This window comes from Triturus cristatus, chromosome 9, assembly GCF_964204655.1.
Source record: "Triturus cristatus chromosome 9, aTriCri1.1, whole genome shotgun sequence".
Classification (NCBI taxonomy): Eukaryota; Metazoa; Chordata; class Amphibia; order Caudata; family Salamandridae; genus Triturus; species Triturus cristatus.
In genome coordinates this window covers 757274438-757292273 of record NC_140592.1, presented here as the reverse complement: position 1 = coordinate 757292273, position 17836 = coordinate 757274438, and the positions used below count along the sequence as shown (strand labels likewise).

Below are 17836 nucleotides of genomic sequence, written 5' to 3'. Positions count from 1 at the left end.
ATCTTCAAGATGGCGAGAGCCCGGAGATGTGCTTCACCTCGTCTCCCCCACCTGAGGGGTGGGGTTAGCAGGCTGGCACATCCCCTGTCCTTATTTGGGGTTTCCGGCAAAGCTTCCCGCCAGAGTGGGGGGTTGCAGTGGCCTGGGGAAGATCACAGAGGCGGAATGCCTTTGAAGCTTCCCCCTGCCCATCCTGGGGGAGGAGATTTAGCACCTCGCCCAAGATGTGCATTGTTGCAGGCCCAGGAGAGCAGGGGCTCTCCCACCCAGGGGTCCAGCAATATGTCTGCTGTGTGGCAGCCTAGGCAGCCTCAGAACAGACGTGGATTGTAGGTTTAGGATTCAGGGGGCCTCTCGAAGATGCCCTCTGTGGTGCTTTGTACATTAAATCACACACTGGCATCAGTGTGGATTTAATGTGCTGAGCAGTTTGATACCAAACTTCTCAGTCTTCAGTGCTGCAATTATGGTGCTGTGGAGTTCGTGTTTGACAAGCTCCCAGCCCCATATTCTCTTAGCTGGCAGCACTGCACTTACAGGACCCAGGAATGGACCTGGGTACTGTAGGGGCACAGGGCTCCTGCCTCTGTGTCCACACCACTGGCATAAGGCACCCAGCTAGAGGGGTGACTGATGTATGCCAGGGCAGTGTAGGTTGTGGGCATGGCACACAGGGATGTGTGCCATGTCGACTCTGTTTTGTCTTGTATCCAGACACTCAGCCTGCAAGAGCAGTGTGTGTGTGTGTGTTAGGGTACAGGGCCTCTAAGGGTGGCACAATGAGTGCTGCCTCCCTTAGAGGCCTTCCCTGGTCACAAGGCCCTGGGTACCTAGGGTACCATTTACCAGGGGCTGACATGTGGCCAGGGTTTGTCAATTTGGGTTTTGGCTGTTAGGCAGTTTGTAGGGAAGGAACACAGGCCCTGGGCACCTGATTGGCAGGAGCCCAGGGCACAACAAGGAAAAGTGCATCCGCTATTAAGCAAAAAAAAGGGGGGGGTTACTGCAACAGAAACCCACTTTCTTACAGTAGCCTAGTCCTGATTGGGCAGGGCTTCCCATCTTCAAGATGGCGAGAGCCCGGAGATGTGCTTCACCTCGCCTCCCCCACCTGAGGGGTGGGGTTGGCGGGCTGGCACATTCCCTGTCCTTATTTGGGGTTTCCGGCCAAGCTTCCCGCCAGAGTGGGGGGTTGCAGTGGCCCGGGGAAGCTCACAGAGGCGGCATGCCTTTGAAGCTTCCCCCTGACCATCCTGGGGGAGGAGACCTAGCACCTCGCCCGGGATGTGCATTGTTGCAGGCCCTGGAGAGCGGGGGCTCTCCACCCAGGGGTCCAGCAACATGTCTGCTGTGTGGCAGCCTAGGTAGCCTCAGAACAGACGTGGATTGTAGGTTTGGTTTCAGGGGGCATCTCTAAGATGCCCTCTGGGGTGCTTGGTACATTAAATCCCACACTGGCATCAGTGTGGGTTTAATGTGCTGAGAAGTTTGATGCCAAACTTCTCGGTCTTCAGTGTTGCCGTTCTGGTGCTGTGGAGTTCGTGTTTGACGAGCTCCCAGCACCATATACTCTTAAATGGCAGCACTGCACTTACAGTGCCCAGGAATTGACCTGGGTACTGTAGGGGCTCATGGCTCCTGCGCCCACACCATTGGCATAGGGCACCCAGCTAGAGGGGTGGCTGATGTATGCCATGGCAGTGTAGGTGGTGGGCATGGCACACAGGGATGTGTGCCATGTCGACTTTGTTTTGTCTTGTACCCAGACGCTCGGCCTGCAAGGGCAGTGTGTGTGTGTAAGGGTACAGGGCCTCTAAGGGTGGCACAATGAGTGCTGCAGCCCTTAGAGGCTTTCCCTGGTCACAAGGCCCTGGGTACCATTTACCAGGGGCTGACATGTGGCCAGGGTTTGCCAATTTGGCTTTTGTGTTTTAGGGAAGACACATAGGCCCTGGGCACCTGATTGGCAGGAGTCCAGGGCACACTCAAAGTACATTCAGTAAAAAGTGGGGGCATACCATGCAAGAAAGATGGCACTTTCTCACATCTACTTCCCCACTTGCCCTGAGTAAGTGACCAGGAGCCCAGCTCCCACAGCCGCGTGGCCTGCTAGTCAGCAGCCACCAACCAAGGCCACCCTACCTCTCATAGGATAACATTGGGCCTAACTCTCTCTGCACCCGGCTGCCCTTGTGCCACTGAGGGTGAACCAACTGTACCTACCTGACCCTGGGAGATCCCAGAGTCTATGCCCAGAACTTTAACTCTGCCAGTCGAGTACTTACCTTTAAACCGATAACTCAATTTTCTCCATAGGGTAACATTGACTGGCTTTTCCAGAAATTTCTTGTAAGTGTGGACTTTTCAAAACATAAAATATTCACCAAAAATCAGCCGAGTAACGAAAACGAAAATACTCACCTGCTCTTAGGTGAGCTCCTAGTGCTGGATCTTGGTGCCCAGCACTGACTCTGAAAAATACTTACAACTGTACTTACCAGTAACCCAATTTTCTTCCATAGGAATTCATTGACTGTTTTTTCTGTGAAATTTCTTTTAAGTGTCAATTTCTGCAATCTTTAAATATTCTTTAAAAATCGTATAATATCTGAAAACGTAATTACTTACCTGTTTTGGATAAAGGTCCCAGTACTGAGTCTAGGCACCCAGTACTGGATTACAAAAGTAACAAGAACATACTATACCTGCAACTTGAATTTTCTGCCATAGGGAATCCTTGACTGTTTTCTATGAAATATTTTCTAGGTGTCAAATTTTAAAATGGCAAAATATTGTCTAAAATCGTCACAGTAATTAAGTCGACTTTTATCACTTGATTCCAAGTACTGACCCAGGACTGAATCTAGGATCCAGTCCTGGAATTCCAAAAGTAATCCTAAAAGTAATCTGTGGCAAATAACTTGAAACTTCCTTTGAACTCAATGCATTATTGTGTTTAGAATTGTGTTGCCTATTGCAACCACTTGTAACATTCTACAAAAGTCAATTGCATATTGCAAAAGTATTTATATAAAGCATCTCATTCTCAAAGTATATTTTAATACCTATTGTTGGTTCTAAAATAAAACAAGCATATATTTCTTATATATAAACCATTGGCCTAGAGTTCAGTTATTGAGTGTGCGAGACCATTTGCTGGCTGTGTGTGCAACAAATGCTTTTCACTGTCCTCTGATACTGCCTTACTGCTTGACCAAGCTACCACTTTAGAGAGTAAGGTTATATCTAACTTTAGCCTCTGCCAAACCTCTATGGACTCTGTACACCCTGTACCTATGTGGGAACAGTATATACAGAGCCACTTTCTCACACATAGTATCTGAAAACCCTCTTACTTCAATCTGTGTCCTTATCTCAAAGACTGCTTTTGGGCTCCGAAGGATGTCGAAGCACCCAAAAAGACATTACCCACCTGTCAACCTGTGATCCTAAGAGTAAGGTTCATACTCACATATACATACTTGTATATAAATAATGCGGGAAGTCTAAACACGTATTTCATAGAGGAACAGTGAAGGGTTTTGTTAAGACCTTTGGAGTAGCAGGCAGTACAATTACAGAGCCCACAATGTTCAAATTGAGCTCAGCGTGTGCACCTCTTCAGTAAGTGATCACACCAACACTTATTTTGCAGCTGAGAGAAGGCAGGATAAAACCAAGACCAGAAGTATGAGAAACTTAAATTCTAGAGGAGAGGGAGAGGGTGTGGCGCAACGGCCAGGGCAGCTGACTCCGGAGCGCAGGGCTCAAGGTTCGGTCCATGGCGTCGGCGGCAGCTCATCATAGCACCATGTGACTGGGGGCAATAGCTCACTCAATCTCCCTGACGGCCCCTAGTGCTTTGAGACCCTTAGGTTTGCATAGTTTACGCTTTAGAAATGATTAGATTTAGATTTTTAGACTTATTTAGATGTTGCAAGTTTCTCTACAGTATACAACCCCCTTGTGCACAAATATTTAGACTTGTGCTTTTTGGTGGTGAGGGAGATTGTGCTCTGTCTGCTCATCAATTGAGTAGTCATTGTTTTTAGCCCTTCTTCCTTCCTGGACTGTGCTCTATTGAGATACAGTGAGAAGCATTTCCCGAATGTGTGTAACCCCCTAACTATCTTTCATTGACTCTTGCAGGAGCCCCACTCCCGTGGACACCTTTCCCGCCCAGAGGCTCAAAGCTTATCACCTTACACAACCAGCGCTAACCGTGCCAAGCTGCTGGCCAAGAACCGCCAAACCTTCCTTCTGCAGACTACCAAGCTGACCAGGATCGCCCGGCGGATGTGTCGTGATATCCTGCAGCCACGTCGGGCTGCACGGCGTCCCTATGCTCCTATCAACTCAAACGCCATTAAAGTGGAATGTAAGTAGGGTGAAGGGTGTGGGAACTGGCAGTGTAGAACTTCACTTAAAGGACTCCGATAAGTTTTTTTTTTTTCCTACACACCTGTTCCTTTCTCCTCTAATATCTTCCAGGTTCTGTTAGGCTACCGAAAGCACCGAAGTTGCCTGTGAAGGTTCTTCCCTTGGTGCGGCCACCCCTGGCAGCAATTGTAAAGGAGCTAGGTGAGTATGTTAAGTACAATGAATTAATTTTTACAGTGAGTTAATTTTACATGAGTTTCATGCAGTGACTGTTACTGTAGTGATTGAGTTAAATGGTGCTGGACTTCCTACAGGAGGGAGCATTAGGATATCAACGCTGCGTGTAATGGGGACAGCATGATTTGTGACTGAAGGAAGGAGGTGATCATGGCAAATGGAGAGCATACTACCTGGTTGCAACGAAAAATCCAATTTATGATGTCGTATAACACTGGCACAAGTGCCATGGGTCTGACACTGATGTACAGGACCAGTCTCACCGATAGTGAGAGTTTGTGGCAGATGTTGGATATTCCTGACAAAATCTTGTGCCTGCATGTATGAAAGTGCCCCTTTCTGCCTGGTTACCCCCTAACATTTGAGGTCTCACCTAGGCAGCGCGCATGCGTTGCTCTAGGAGATGACCTTTCGAAATTGGTCCGCTCTTTTCAAGCACTCGTGCTTGTGCTGGCATCCACCTTGCAGGAGCGAGCAGTGGCTCGTGCGCTAATTGAAAACAGATGGCCCGCTCGACGCTGCTTGCTCCTGCAAGGTGGATCCCAGCACAAGCACGAGTGCGTGGGTTCACAGCGGCTCACGTTCACAAAGAAGCCTTTGACACGCTGCACCTTCCCTTGATTGTGTGTTCACACGCCGCATCTCACCTTGATTGTGTGTTCTCTCTGTCCTCGCTCGGCGCTTTGAGTAGCTGCACCGCCACGCCGGTCCTCGCCTGGGAAGGATGTACGTGCTGTGATAATCATGTCCTGCTCCTCTCCTTTCAGCTCTCCAAGGCCGAGCAGTTCAACTCCTTCCAGTGTGAAATACATTTAGGATTGAAACACACCCTAATTTTTGCTACTCTGCAGGCTTTCTTCCGCTCTGCATTTGAATATGAGCTGGCTGTACCTCTGGACCAGGTCCGACAGCTCTGCATCTGGAAGAGTTGTTTATATATAATATCTGCCTGTTGTCAGAAGCATGCTGAAGCGTGGCTGGCTGAGTTAATAAAAATTAAGAGTGAACTCGCCAGCAGTATGGGAATATGGGAATATTCCAACATGTGCTATAAATACAATAGGATGGTTCTGCGAGGTCAACAGTCAGTTAGAAGATGCAGTGATCAGAAGGTCAATAGGTTAAATCTGAGGACTGTTCTTTCTGCATTCCATCCTTCTGAAGTTGGTAAATTCAGCAACATTAAATTACTTACATATACCACCAACATACACACCAGCAAAACACACTACACACATACATTACACCAACACACATCATATCACAACTCACCATGACATTCCATAATGGCTTTACTGAAGTCTGGGATGTTTGGTATTAAACTTTCTAGCACTTTAAACCCACACTGATGCCAGTGTTGGCTTTAATGAAAAATGCACACAGAGGGTATCTTAGAGATACCCCCTGAAAAACGTCTAACCCTGGTGCGGTTTCTGACTCCCAGCCATCTGTCACCTCCAGACCGGTTTCTGGACCCCTGGGTAGAGAGCCCTCCGCTCTCTGGGTCCGGGAACAAAGTACATCCTGGGAAGAGGTGTAATGTCTCCTCCACTAGGTTGGGCAGGGTCCTCGAAAAGGGAGCTTCAAAGGCCTGCCACCTTTGTTAGCTACCCCCGGCCTTTTGTTGCGATCAGCAACAGGCTCCCACCGTTTCTGATCCCCATTTTGGGCACAAGAACCGGCGGGAAAACATAGCCAGGAAGAGAGGGAAGTCTGGTGAGGGAAGCAAGGTGAAGCACACATCTCAGTACCTGCCATCTTGTAGAAGGGGTCCCCTCCAATCAGTAAGAGGCATATGCCCCCCTCTCATTGGAGGGTGACATACTAGGGGTTTATGAGAGAGTGCCATCTTTCTTGCATGGTATGCCCCCACTTTTTGCTGAATGTACTTTGACTGAGTGTGCCCTGGGCTCCTGCCAATCGGGTACCCTTGGCCTATGTTCCTTCCCTAAAACTGTGCTGAAACCTAAACCCAAATTGGCAAACTCTGGCCACATGTCAGCCCCTGGTAAATGGTACACTAGGTACCCAGGACCTTCCCGAATGGGTGTCAAGGCATAAGTAGAAGCATGAAGCAGACATCTGGCTGATATCTATATCAATGACAAAACAACTCACCCCGGCACGTACATTGGTGCCAGCAAAACCTCCATGCCACTCTTCAGCACCGATCAAACATTCGGAGCCGTATAAGTGACCAGTGTCCAGCTATATGGAGCCAAAACACTCCTTGACTCAGACGAAGGGTAAAGAGCATGGCCATTTCTCGACGCCAAAGTAGACCTCTGCTCCTCTGACGCCAAAACAAAGGCACCTTCCTCTGCAACAACAACTGTGACTGAGAAGCAGGCAAAAACACCACATAAGCCCATACTTCCAGAAGAAGAAGGATGTCTTCTAAGGCCTTCAACAGTTCATGCAGAAACACGGTCAGCCATCTAAAGTAAATGGGCAAGAAAAAGCTTCCACGTGACAAAGCTAAGACTTGGATATTACACAGCCATTGTTAAAAAGGGTGGCCAGAGCATAGAGCCACAAGCCCCATGCCACAAAGCTGCCCAATATCACCACGCACTAGGTCACCCTTGCCCACTCATGGAGCAGAGGAAATAGACAGCCCCAGCCTTGAGACTTACTAGTCCGATTCCCAGGGAGACTCGTAACGAAGACAGACCTAGAACCACCTATCTCAGCCAAGGCACCTCTACCAGATGATGCCTCTTCCAAGCACCGTGTAATACAGTGGCAAGCAGAGTATCCTAAATTAGCATTGCACAGTATGGAAGAGGAGATGGATTTCCTGGTCGAGACAGTCTCCAGGACAGAGCAACCAGTAAAGTACCTACCAATGATAGGCTCAGTGATTAAAGTTTCCAAGGAAATTTTCAGAGACCCAGGTAAATCAAGGTTACTCATACCCAGGATCGAGAGGATATAAAGACCTTCACCCTCTGACCCTCTCTGCTTCAGAGGTCACCTTACTGCCGACTCCTAAGTGGTAACTACGAGGCGCAAAAGAGCAGCATCACAAAGCATTACGAATTCTCCAACTCCAGACAATGAAAGTAAGCGCATTGATGCAGCGGGTAAAAGGGTTGCTACTGGTCATGCCAATCGTTGGAGGATTGCAAACTTGGTGGGCCTCTTATCATGCTACAACAGAGCTACATGGGATGAAATGGAAGAACTTTGACTGCATCTCCCAGAGCACTAAAAAAAAAAAGGGTAGATTTAAGTTGCAGAAGACAAATATCTAATGCAACAATCCGCTGTGGTCTAGATAGCGCAGACAGTTGCAAGGGAGATTAATTCATCAGTAATGCTTTGCCGACATGCATGGCCTCGCATCGCAGGGTTTAACGAAGTGCAACACACATCTTAAACATCCCATTCGATGGAGACCACCTCTTTGGTTCGGAGTCTGATACACAACTAGATGAAATCAAAACGGCACAGAACCTGCAAGATCAATGGGAGCCATGTAGCCAACAGCGCAGAAACACCAGCCCTTTCAGAGATACAAAGTAAGAGGGGCCTCAATGAACACCCCAGTGACCCCAAGTTATCAGCGCCAACAGTACCATCAGGAAAAGTATATTACATAGGTGGTTTCAGACCAAGAGGTAAAGGTAGAGGAAACCCGCAAAGGGAGCCTCTACCTCCAAACAGTGACTTGCCAACAGTTCCCCTGATCACACTTCAACTGTCAGGGGAAGGCTACAACAATTCCATTAGTTGTGGCCAGAAGTAACCCAGATCAGTGGGTGCTAGGCAGCATTAGTCAGGGGTATTGCCTAGTACTTAAAAGTCAATTACCAAATATCCCTTAGTGCAATCACGTCACCTACACCTGCTGAAGGAAGAGATAAACACCCTACTCAAAAAAGGGACCATAGAACCTGTTCCATTCAAACAGAGAAAAGCGAGTGTACTCCCTATACTTTTTCATAGCCGAAAAAGGATGGTCCCTTATTGGATCTGCGCACACGCAGTTTGCACATCCTGTCTGAACACTTCCTCACACTTCCACATGTTGACACTACAGAATGTAATACCACTTCAGGAAGGTGACTACATGATAGCATTGGATCTGAAGGACACATACTTTCAACTACCGATTCACTCTGCACCTCCGGTTTGTGGTAAGTGGATGTCATTATCAATTCAAGGTGCTACCATTTGGGGTAGCAACAGCCTGACGTGTGTTCACCAAATGTCTAGCTGTAGTGGCACCAAGTCTGAGAAGGGAAAACATTCATGTCTTCCCTTACCTGGACTATTGGCTGATCAAGAGTTCTAGCAAACAGAAATGTCTACAGGACTCCAAAACCACTATCAACCTGTTACACAAATTAGGATTCACAATAATTGCTACAAAATCCCATTTATTACTGCTCGAAATACAGCCATATCTTGGAGCCATACTCATTGGTCACAGCAAAAGCTTAACCCAATACACAGAGGGTTCTTAATCTCCAGAACCAACTGCCTCTTTTTTAACCACATAGTCTCCTCCCAGTAAGGATGGTGATGAGTCTCTTAGGAATTATGGCATCTTGCATAGCAATAATTCTACATGCAAGGTTACATATGTGACCCCTACAGAAGTGTCTTACATTTCAGTGGTCACAGGCGGTAGGCAACTTGGAGGATCTTGTGTTGGTTTCACCCGGGGTCCATCAGGCACAAAAATGGTGTAATCAACAGAACACACTAAAGGGGAGAGCCTTAAGGGACCCAATCCCACAAGTGCCATTCACTACAGATGCATCACTGATGGGTTGGAGAGCTCACATGGAGGACATTACGGTACAGGGTCAGTGGTCTGCACATCAGCAGATGTTTCACATCAGTGTTCTAGAGCTACCAGCCATACAGCTGACGCTCCGATCTTTTCTACCCAACAAAACAGGAAAATTACTTTTTACGCATACAATATGGCAGCAATGTACTGCATCCAGAAACAGGGAGGGACACATTCATTACTGCTGTCTCAGCTGACACAGCTCATATGGAGATGGGCCATCAGTCACAGAATCCACCTCCTGGCACAAAACATACCAGGAGGTGGACAACTCTGTAGCAGACCTACTAACCAGGACATAACAAGTCCACAAATGGGAAGTCCACAGTCCAGTCCTACACTATCAGCTGTGGGGAACACCAAGTATAGATCTCTTCGCCACCACCGAAAATGCCAAAAACTTGCATGCAGACACCCACATCCACAATCCAAGGCTATGCTCTGTGGTTGAACTGGTCAGGGATATTTGCATATGCTTTTCCTCCTCTCCCACTCATTCCATTCCTGGTCAGGAAACTCAAACAAACGTCACTCGAAATGATCCTCATAGCCCCAACATGGGCACGGCAGCTTTGGTACACAGCGCCGCTAGAGCTGTCCCTAGTACATCACGAGAAGCTTCCCAACATTTCAGATCTTGTCACTCAGAGCAAGGGAAGAGTCGGGCAACCAAACGCACAGCAACTCAACCTTGCAATCTGGCTCCTGAGGTTGTAGAGTTTGGGTACTTGCAATTACCACCAGAATGCATGGACATTCTAAAGGAAGCCAGGTGGCCAACCACAAAGCATGTTATGCGGCAAAATGGAAACCTGTTGTACACTATTGTGCTTCACGCAACATAGACCCCTGTGCTCCATTAGAACAACTAGTATGTTACTTGTTAAATTTTGCAGCGTTAATCTTTCTGGATTCACTATGCTGTGCATTATTCCGCGGTCTGGTGGTTGGGTCCGGATTCGTAGTCTTTCTTTTGTCTTTTTTTTTTTTTTTTGTAGCCCAGGTGGGCGTCGACATCCCACCATTTGGTGTACTTCTCGTGACGTCGGCATGCTTCCTGCGAAAGTCCCACCTTGGGGCGCCATCTTCAGATTCTTTTTTCTGCCATTGGGTCTGGATCGTCACCGAGAAGCTCCAGAGTTTAACGAAGAAAGAAGAGCACGAGTTTCATCGAAGGAAAATTAAAGGAGACTACAGACAGGAAGAACATCGAGCCGGGACGACGAAGGAGGAAAACCTCGATCTTCGACGTCCAACGGAGAATGCGCACTCAGGGACACTGAGCGCAGGAATGGACAAAACACCTTTTAAATTCTGCCGTAACTGCCACCACAAATACGCGCAGAAGGACCAACATCCGGTCTGCAACCTTTGCCTGCCAGTCGACCACGAGAGCAAAGACTGCAACGCCTGCTCCGCCTTCACACCGAAGACACTCAGGGTGAGAGAGAGGCAGAGGAGTGCCAACTACAACATGGAAGGAAAGGGTAAGGCCCCGTCTCTGTACGAACTGGGCCTCTCCACCAACGATGAAGACAACGTCGCCGAGGGACCTGATGACTTCATGGTCGCAGAGACCGATAAGAAGACGTCTGACAAGGTAGGAGAGACGTCGAGCACAAAAACCCCGAAAGGGCCCCGAAAACCAGACACTGACTCTCGAAAACCAGAGTCTAAGTCCTCGAAGGGAACACCGGCGCCGAAAATTTCGACGACCGCGAGTGGATCCAAGGACGAAAGGCCCAGCGGATCCTTCGAGAAGGACTCCTAGGTGCCGAAGGCCGCCGAAAAACAAAGTTCGTCGAAACAGGCCCACGAGATTGGGCGTTGCGTCGACGCGACTTTGTCCGTCGTTGAAGCTCTGTCGAAAAGGCCAGTGCTCGACGGCGAACATGCCTCCGACATGGAGAAGAAAAAGAGAAGGCTCGAGGCGGTGATGGAGAGCATCCTTCAAAGGAAAAAGGAGTTTGACGAGAAGATGAAGAAATTCACAATCCCAACGAAACCACCGACGGATATCGTCGAGGTCGAAGAGCAGGACGAGTTCCAACGCCGAAGAGCAGTCAAACTCCTGAAGAAGAGGAAGATGACCTCTACTATGAGGGAGAAGAGGAGGAGGAACAGCAATCGAACTACGGCTCGGTGCCGTCGACGGCGCAAGACCTGGAATGGCAGGACCTAGATGCCGAAAATCCAGAAGAGACCGTGGAGACTTATCCTTCGAGGCCTTCGCCGCCAGATGATATTGGGGCTTACAACATGGTCGTAAAGAGCGCGGCTGCAGCTTTTGGCGTGAAACTAGAGGAGGAAAAACAGAAAGCGGACTTTTTACTCGAGACACTGCTCCCCATCCAAACTAGGAGCCAGTTCCTCCCCATGCTTCAGAGTGTCGTGAACCAGGGGAAGGAGGCGTTCAAGGACCCTGCAACATGCAGATCCATCACACCCAGAACAGAGAAAAAATATAAACACTCCTCCCAGGACCCTCCATACATCAAGGGATCGGTCACAGCAGACTCCATTATCACATCTACAGCCAGAAAAAGGGCCAATGTTCTGGCACCCTCTGGACCACCACCTGACACGGAGAGTAGAAGGATGGACTTCACTGGCAGAAAAATAGAGAAACGCAGCAATGCACTGGCGCATGGCAAACTCCAATGCACTACTGAACAGGCACCAGTACCAACATTGGGACCTAATAAAGCATCTCCCCTTGCAATACCAACAAAGAGCTACGCATCTAGTGGAAGAGGGGAAAAATATAGCAAATTCATGCCTTAAAACAGCGTTGGACGGGCAGAGACATCAAGCAGACTGATGGCAATAGGGATCACTGAAAGGAGACAGGCCTGGCTCAGAATTTCAGGATTCAAGCAAGAGGTACAGAACAACATCCTGAACACCCCTTTCAACGGAGAAACGCTGTTCGGGGCACCAGTCGATGAGAAACTCACCCAACTCAAAAAAGAGAATGAGACGGCGAGGTCCATGGGTGCCCTGCAATTCAGAGGGATGAGAAGAGGTACCCCGACACGGAGACCTAAGGGGAGGAAACCAGCCGGGAACGTCACATCAAACATTCCAGCCAGGCCAGCAAGGCGAGGGTCACGTACAACCGGGGCAGCAGAAACCGAACTGGCAGTACCAGCCTCGGGGCCAGTCCTTTCGCAGTAGGGGGAACGGACGAGGCCAAAGAAGAAGAGGGGGAGACCAACCCGCCTCAAAGTGACTTCGCACGGAGGAGGGTGCTCACCCACAACATCCCTCCAAGGGTAGAGCACAAAGGAACCAACAAAAGAGGGTTACACGAACCAAACGCCTACGAGCATGCAACACCGGTGGGCGGCAGGCTCCGATTTTTCCTCCAAGAATGGAGAAAAATAAGACAAATGGATACTCAACATCATACAGTACGGATACTGCATAGAGTTGGAAAGGAGACCCCCAAACAAAAAACCAAAGAATAGGGAACACTCAGGACAAGAGCTAGCAACTCGTAGAGGAAGCACTACAGCTACTCCAAAAGGAGGCCATAGAACCAGTACCTTTCAAAGAAAGGAACAAGGGAGTGTACTCAAACTACTTCCTGGTACCAAAGGTGGACGAGACACTAAGACCCATCCTGGATCTACGATTCCTAAACCAGTACGTAAGGACGCAAAAATTCAAAATGACATCCCTACAATAATTACTCCTACTAATGAGAGACGGAGATTTCATGTCCACCGTGGATCTCAAAGATGCCTACCGGCACATCCCAATGAACATGCAGCACAAGAATCTGTTAAGGTTCACCATCAACCAGGATCACTACCAATTCACAACCTTGCCATTCGGTCAAAAGTCCGCACCAAGGGTTTTCACCAAATGCCTTGCAGCAGTAGCAGCGTACCTGCAGAGGGAAGGGATTCACGTGTATCCTTACCTCGACGACTGGCTAATAAAGGCAAGTTCACATGAAAAATGCGAGGAACACGCACAGCGTGTCACAAGGACACTAACAAAGCTGGGGTTCTCAATACACTGGGGGAAATCAGCAATGGAACCAGAACAAGTGAAGATCTTCCTGGGGGCGCAGATCAACACCGTAAAACTGTGATGCCCAGCGAGAAGAGGACACTAGCCCTGCTGAAGGAGACGCGCCTCTACCAGAAGGGGCGAGCTCTCAGTGAGAACAGCGAGCAAGATCATGGGGATGATGGCGTCATGCATTCACCTAGTTCCCAATGTACGCCTGTACATGAGACCATTCCAGGAATGGCTGCAACAGCAACGGTCACAAGCAAACGGAAGTTGGGAGGATCTAGTGGTTGTAACGCACGCAGTGCAAGAAGAGATAGCATGGTGGAACAGGGAGAACATAACAATAGGGAAGCCATTAAAACCACCAAGCCCAACAGTGACCATCACCACAGACGCATCCCAGATTGGATGGGGAGCACATATGAACAAGCTCAGAGTGAGGGGTCTGTGGACTCCAGCAGATGCGGTCAGACACATCAACTATCTGGAATTAAAGACCGTACTGCGATCACTGAACGCCTTCCAGAAAAAACTGTACAACCAAAGGGTGTTGATACAAACGGACAATACTACAACTATGTTCTACATAAACAAGCAGGGAGGGACACAATCGTTCCCCCTGTCCAACCTGGCACAGGAAATTTGGAGATGGGCCATCACGCTCAAAATAGACCTGCTGGCCATACATCTACCGGGGAAGGACAATGTAGAAGCAGACTGGCTCAGCAGACAGACTTCAGCATTCCACGAGTGGGAACTCAATGGGCAGGAAACGCAAAAACTATTCAAGAGGTGGGGCACACCGACAATAGACCTGTTTGCAACACACCTGAATGCAAAATACCAAAACTTCGCATCCAGACAACCAGGAAAACTATCCCAGGGGAATGCCCTATGGATAAGTTGGTCAAGAACATTTGCCTACACTTTTCCACCGATGCCACTGATACACAGGGTACTCAACAAGTGCAGGACCAGCAACATGACGCTGATCCTAGTGGCACCACTTTGGGCAAGACAGACATGGTACTCGCAAATAGTGGAAATGGCACAGGGGCCACCACACAAGTTCACAAAAAGAAAAGACTTCCTCTCCATGCAGAACGGAGAAGTTTTGCAGCGTGAATCTTTCTGGATTCACTATGCTGTGCATTATTCCGCGATCTTGTGGTTGGGTCCGGATTCGTAGTCTTTTCTTTGTTTTTTTTTTTTTTTTTTTGTAGCCCAGGTGGGCGTCGACGTCCACCATTTGGTGCACCTCCCGTGACGTCGTCGTGCTTCCTGCGGAAGTCCCACCTTTGGGGCGCCATCTTCAGATTCTTTTTTCCGCCGTTGGGTCTGGATCGACATCGGGAAGCTCCAGAAATTCACTCGGAGGAAGAAGGAAGAAAAGCGAGTTTCATCGATAGAATCAAGAGAAGACATCAGGAATTGAACAGATTTCATCAGGAGCGCTAAGAAAGAGGACCAGCGAGCCTTTTTCTTCGACAGCCCTGGAGAATGCACGCTCAGAGACTCTGAGCGAAATGGACAAGACGCCATTCAAGTTATGCCCAAACTGCCACCACAAGTTCGCGCAGAGAGACCAGCATCCGGTCTGCAACCTCTGCCTACCAGTCGATCACCAGAGTATCGACTGCAACGCCTGCTCAGCCTTCGCGCCGAAGACACTCAGGGTGAGAGAGCGGCAGAGAAGGGCCAACGCCAACATGGACGGCAAGGGGAAGCCCCCGACGCTCTACGCTCTGGGCCTCTCCTCAGACGACGAGGACAACGTCGCCGAGACAGCCGAAAACTTCACGGTCGTAGAGACCGACAAGAAAAAAGAAGACGAGGTAAGAGAATCGTCGAGCGCAAAACAAAAAGTACCTCGACAACACGAGGGTGACTCGAGAAAAACTGAGTCAAAGTCCACGAAGGGAGCCCCGGCGCCGAAAACTTCGACGTCCAAGGGGGGAGCTTCGGACAAAAGGCCCAGCGGATCCTTACAAAAGGACTCCCAGGTGCAGAAAGACGCCGAAAGGCAAGGGTCGTCGAAATCATCCCATGAAACGGGCCGATCGACGCAGAAAGAACGTTCGACGTCGACGCAAGTTTCATCGAAAAGGCCCGCGGTCGACGCCGAAAGCATCTCCGAAATGGAGAAAAAGAAGAGGCGGCTCGAGGCCGAAATGGAGAACATCCTTCAAAGGAAGAAGGAGTTCGACGCCAGGATGAAGGAATTCAGGATTCCAACAGTTTCATCGGCGGACGTCGTCGAGGTCGAAGAGGAGTTCGACGCCGAAGGGCTGACAAGGGATCTCGAAGAAGAGGAGGAGCCCTATTATGAGGAAGAAGCCGAGGAAGAAGACCAACAGTCGTTCTTCGAATCGGCGGCATCTACCAGCAACGACGTCGAATGGCACGATCTCGACACCGAAAACCCGGAGGAGCCCGTGGACACGTACCCCTCGAGGCCTTCGCCACCCGACGACATCGGGGTATACAATATGGTGGTGAAGAGCGCAGCACTGGCCTTCGGCGTCAAACTCGACGAGGAGAGGCTGAAAGCCGATTTTCTCGTCGAAACACTGCTCCCCATCCAGACTAGGAGTCAGTTCCTCCCCATGCTACAAAGCGTGATGAACCAGGGGAGAGAAGCCTTCAAGGAGCCTGCCACCTGCCGGTCGATCACACCCAGGACAGAGAAGAAATATAAGCACTCCTCCCTGGACCCACCTTACATCAAGGGTAGCGTCACAGCTGACTCCATCATAGCCTCCACGGCCAGGAGAAGGGCCAACGTTCCAGCAACTTCGGGCCCACCTCCGGATAAAGAGAGCAGGAGGATCGACCTCACAGGCAGAAAGGTCGAGAGGAACGCCGCAATGCACTGGCGCATGGCGAATTCGAATGCACTCCTCAATAGACACCAATACCAACACTGGGATGAGATGGGGGAGCTGGTAAAGCACCTCCCCGAAGAATACCGCCAGAGAGCCTCTCACCTCGTGGATGAAGGAAAGAACATCGCCAACTCCTGTATAAAGACGGCGTTGGATGGGGCAGAGACTTCAGCAAGACTCATGGCCATAGGGGTCACAGAGAGGAGGCATGCATGGCTACGAATCTCGGGATTCAAAGCGGAAGTGCAGAACAACATCCTTGGCACCCCCTTCAACGGAGAGACACTGTTCGGAGCAACGGTGGACGAAAAGCTCACCCAGCTCAAGAAGGAAAACGAGACAGCGAGGTCCATGGGGGCCCTACAGCTGAGGGGAATGAGACGAGGTAATCCCTCGAGGAGACCCTACGGTAGGGGTGCAAGCCAACAGGGGACATCGCACCAGGCGTTCCAACAAGGTCAGCAGGGCGAAGGTCACGGTCAAGGTCAGCAGAAGCAAAGCTGGCAATATCAACCTCGGGGCCAGTCCTTTCGCGGGAGAGGGAACGGACGTGGCCAAAGGAGGAGAGGGGGCGATCAGCCCTCCTCGAAGTGACTCAGCACGCAAGAAGACGCCTACCCTCGTCAAGTCCCCAAGGGTGAGGCGCAGAAAAGTGTCATCAGGGGGAAGAGAAGTTTCAAGAGCCTACGAGCATACGTCACCAGTAGGCGGAAGGCTGAGGTTCTACCTTCAGGAGTGGCGGCGCATAACCACAGACAAGTGGATACGGAACATCGTGCAGTACGGATACTGCGTAGACTTGGAGAAAAGACCTCCAAACAGGAAACCGAAAGGAAGACCGAGATCTGCCCAAGAACTGGCAATACTCAGAGAGGAAACACGGAAACTCCTACAAAAGGGAGCCATAGAGGCAGTGCCGTTCGGGGAACGCAACAAAGGGGTCTACTCAAACTACTTCGTGGTTCCGAAGGTAGACGGAGACCTCAGGCCCATACTGGACCTCCGTTACCTAAACAAGTTCGTAAGAACGCAAAGGTTCAAAATGACTTCACTGCAGGAGGTACTGCCACAGATAAGAGAAGGGGACTTCATGGTCACCATAGACCTCAAGGATGCCTACCTTCACATCCCAATAAACAGAAGGCACAAGGGCCTTCTAAGATTCAACATCGAACAGGAACACTACCAGTTCACAACCCTGGCCTTCGGATTAAAATCAGCGCCAAGGGTCTTTACAAAATGCCTGTCGGCGGTAGCGGCACACCTACGAAAGCAGGGCATACACGTATACCCATACTTGGACGACTGGCTGGTCAAGGCAAACTCACGCGAGAAGTGCGAGAGGCACGCAAAACGCGTAACGGACACCCTCACAAATCTGGGATTTTCCATCCACTGGGGAAAATCATCGCTGGAACCGGAACAGGTAAAGATTTTCCTGGGGGCACAGATCAACTCCCTCAACAGTACAGTAGTGCCCAGCGACAGGAGGACAGAGGCCCTA

General features: G+C 49.7%; 1 protein-coding gene across 2 annotated transcripts in view; it reads left to right on the top strand.

Moving 5' to 3' along the window:
• The window catches only part of MTA2 (metastasis associated 1 family member 2), a 521443-nt gene that overhangs the window by 304288 nt on the left and 199319 nt on the right, over window positions 1–17836 (top strand). For both annotated transcript variants that reach the window (XM_085626074.1, XM_085626073.1), the window contains exons 14-15: window positions 4150–4378; window positions 4492–4581. In XM_085626074.1, coding sequence (XP_085482200.1) covers window positions 4150–4378; window positions 4492–4581 — 319 coding nt within the window. The remainder of the gene's footprint in view (window positions 1–4149; window positions 4379–4491; window positions 4582–17836) is intronic.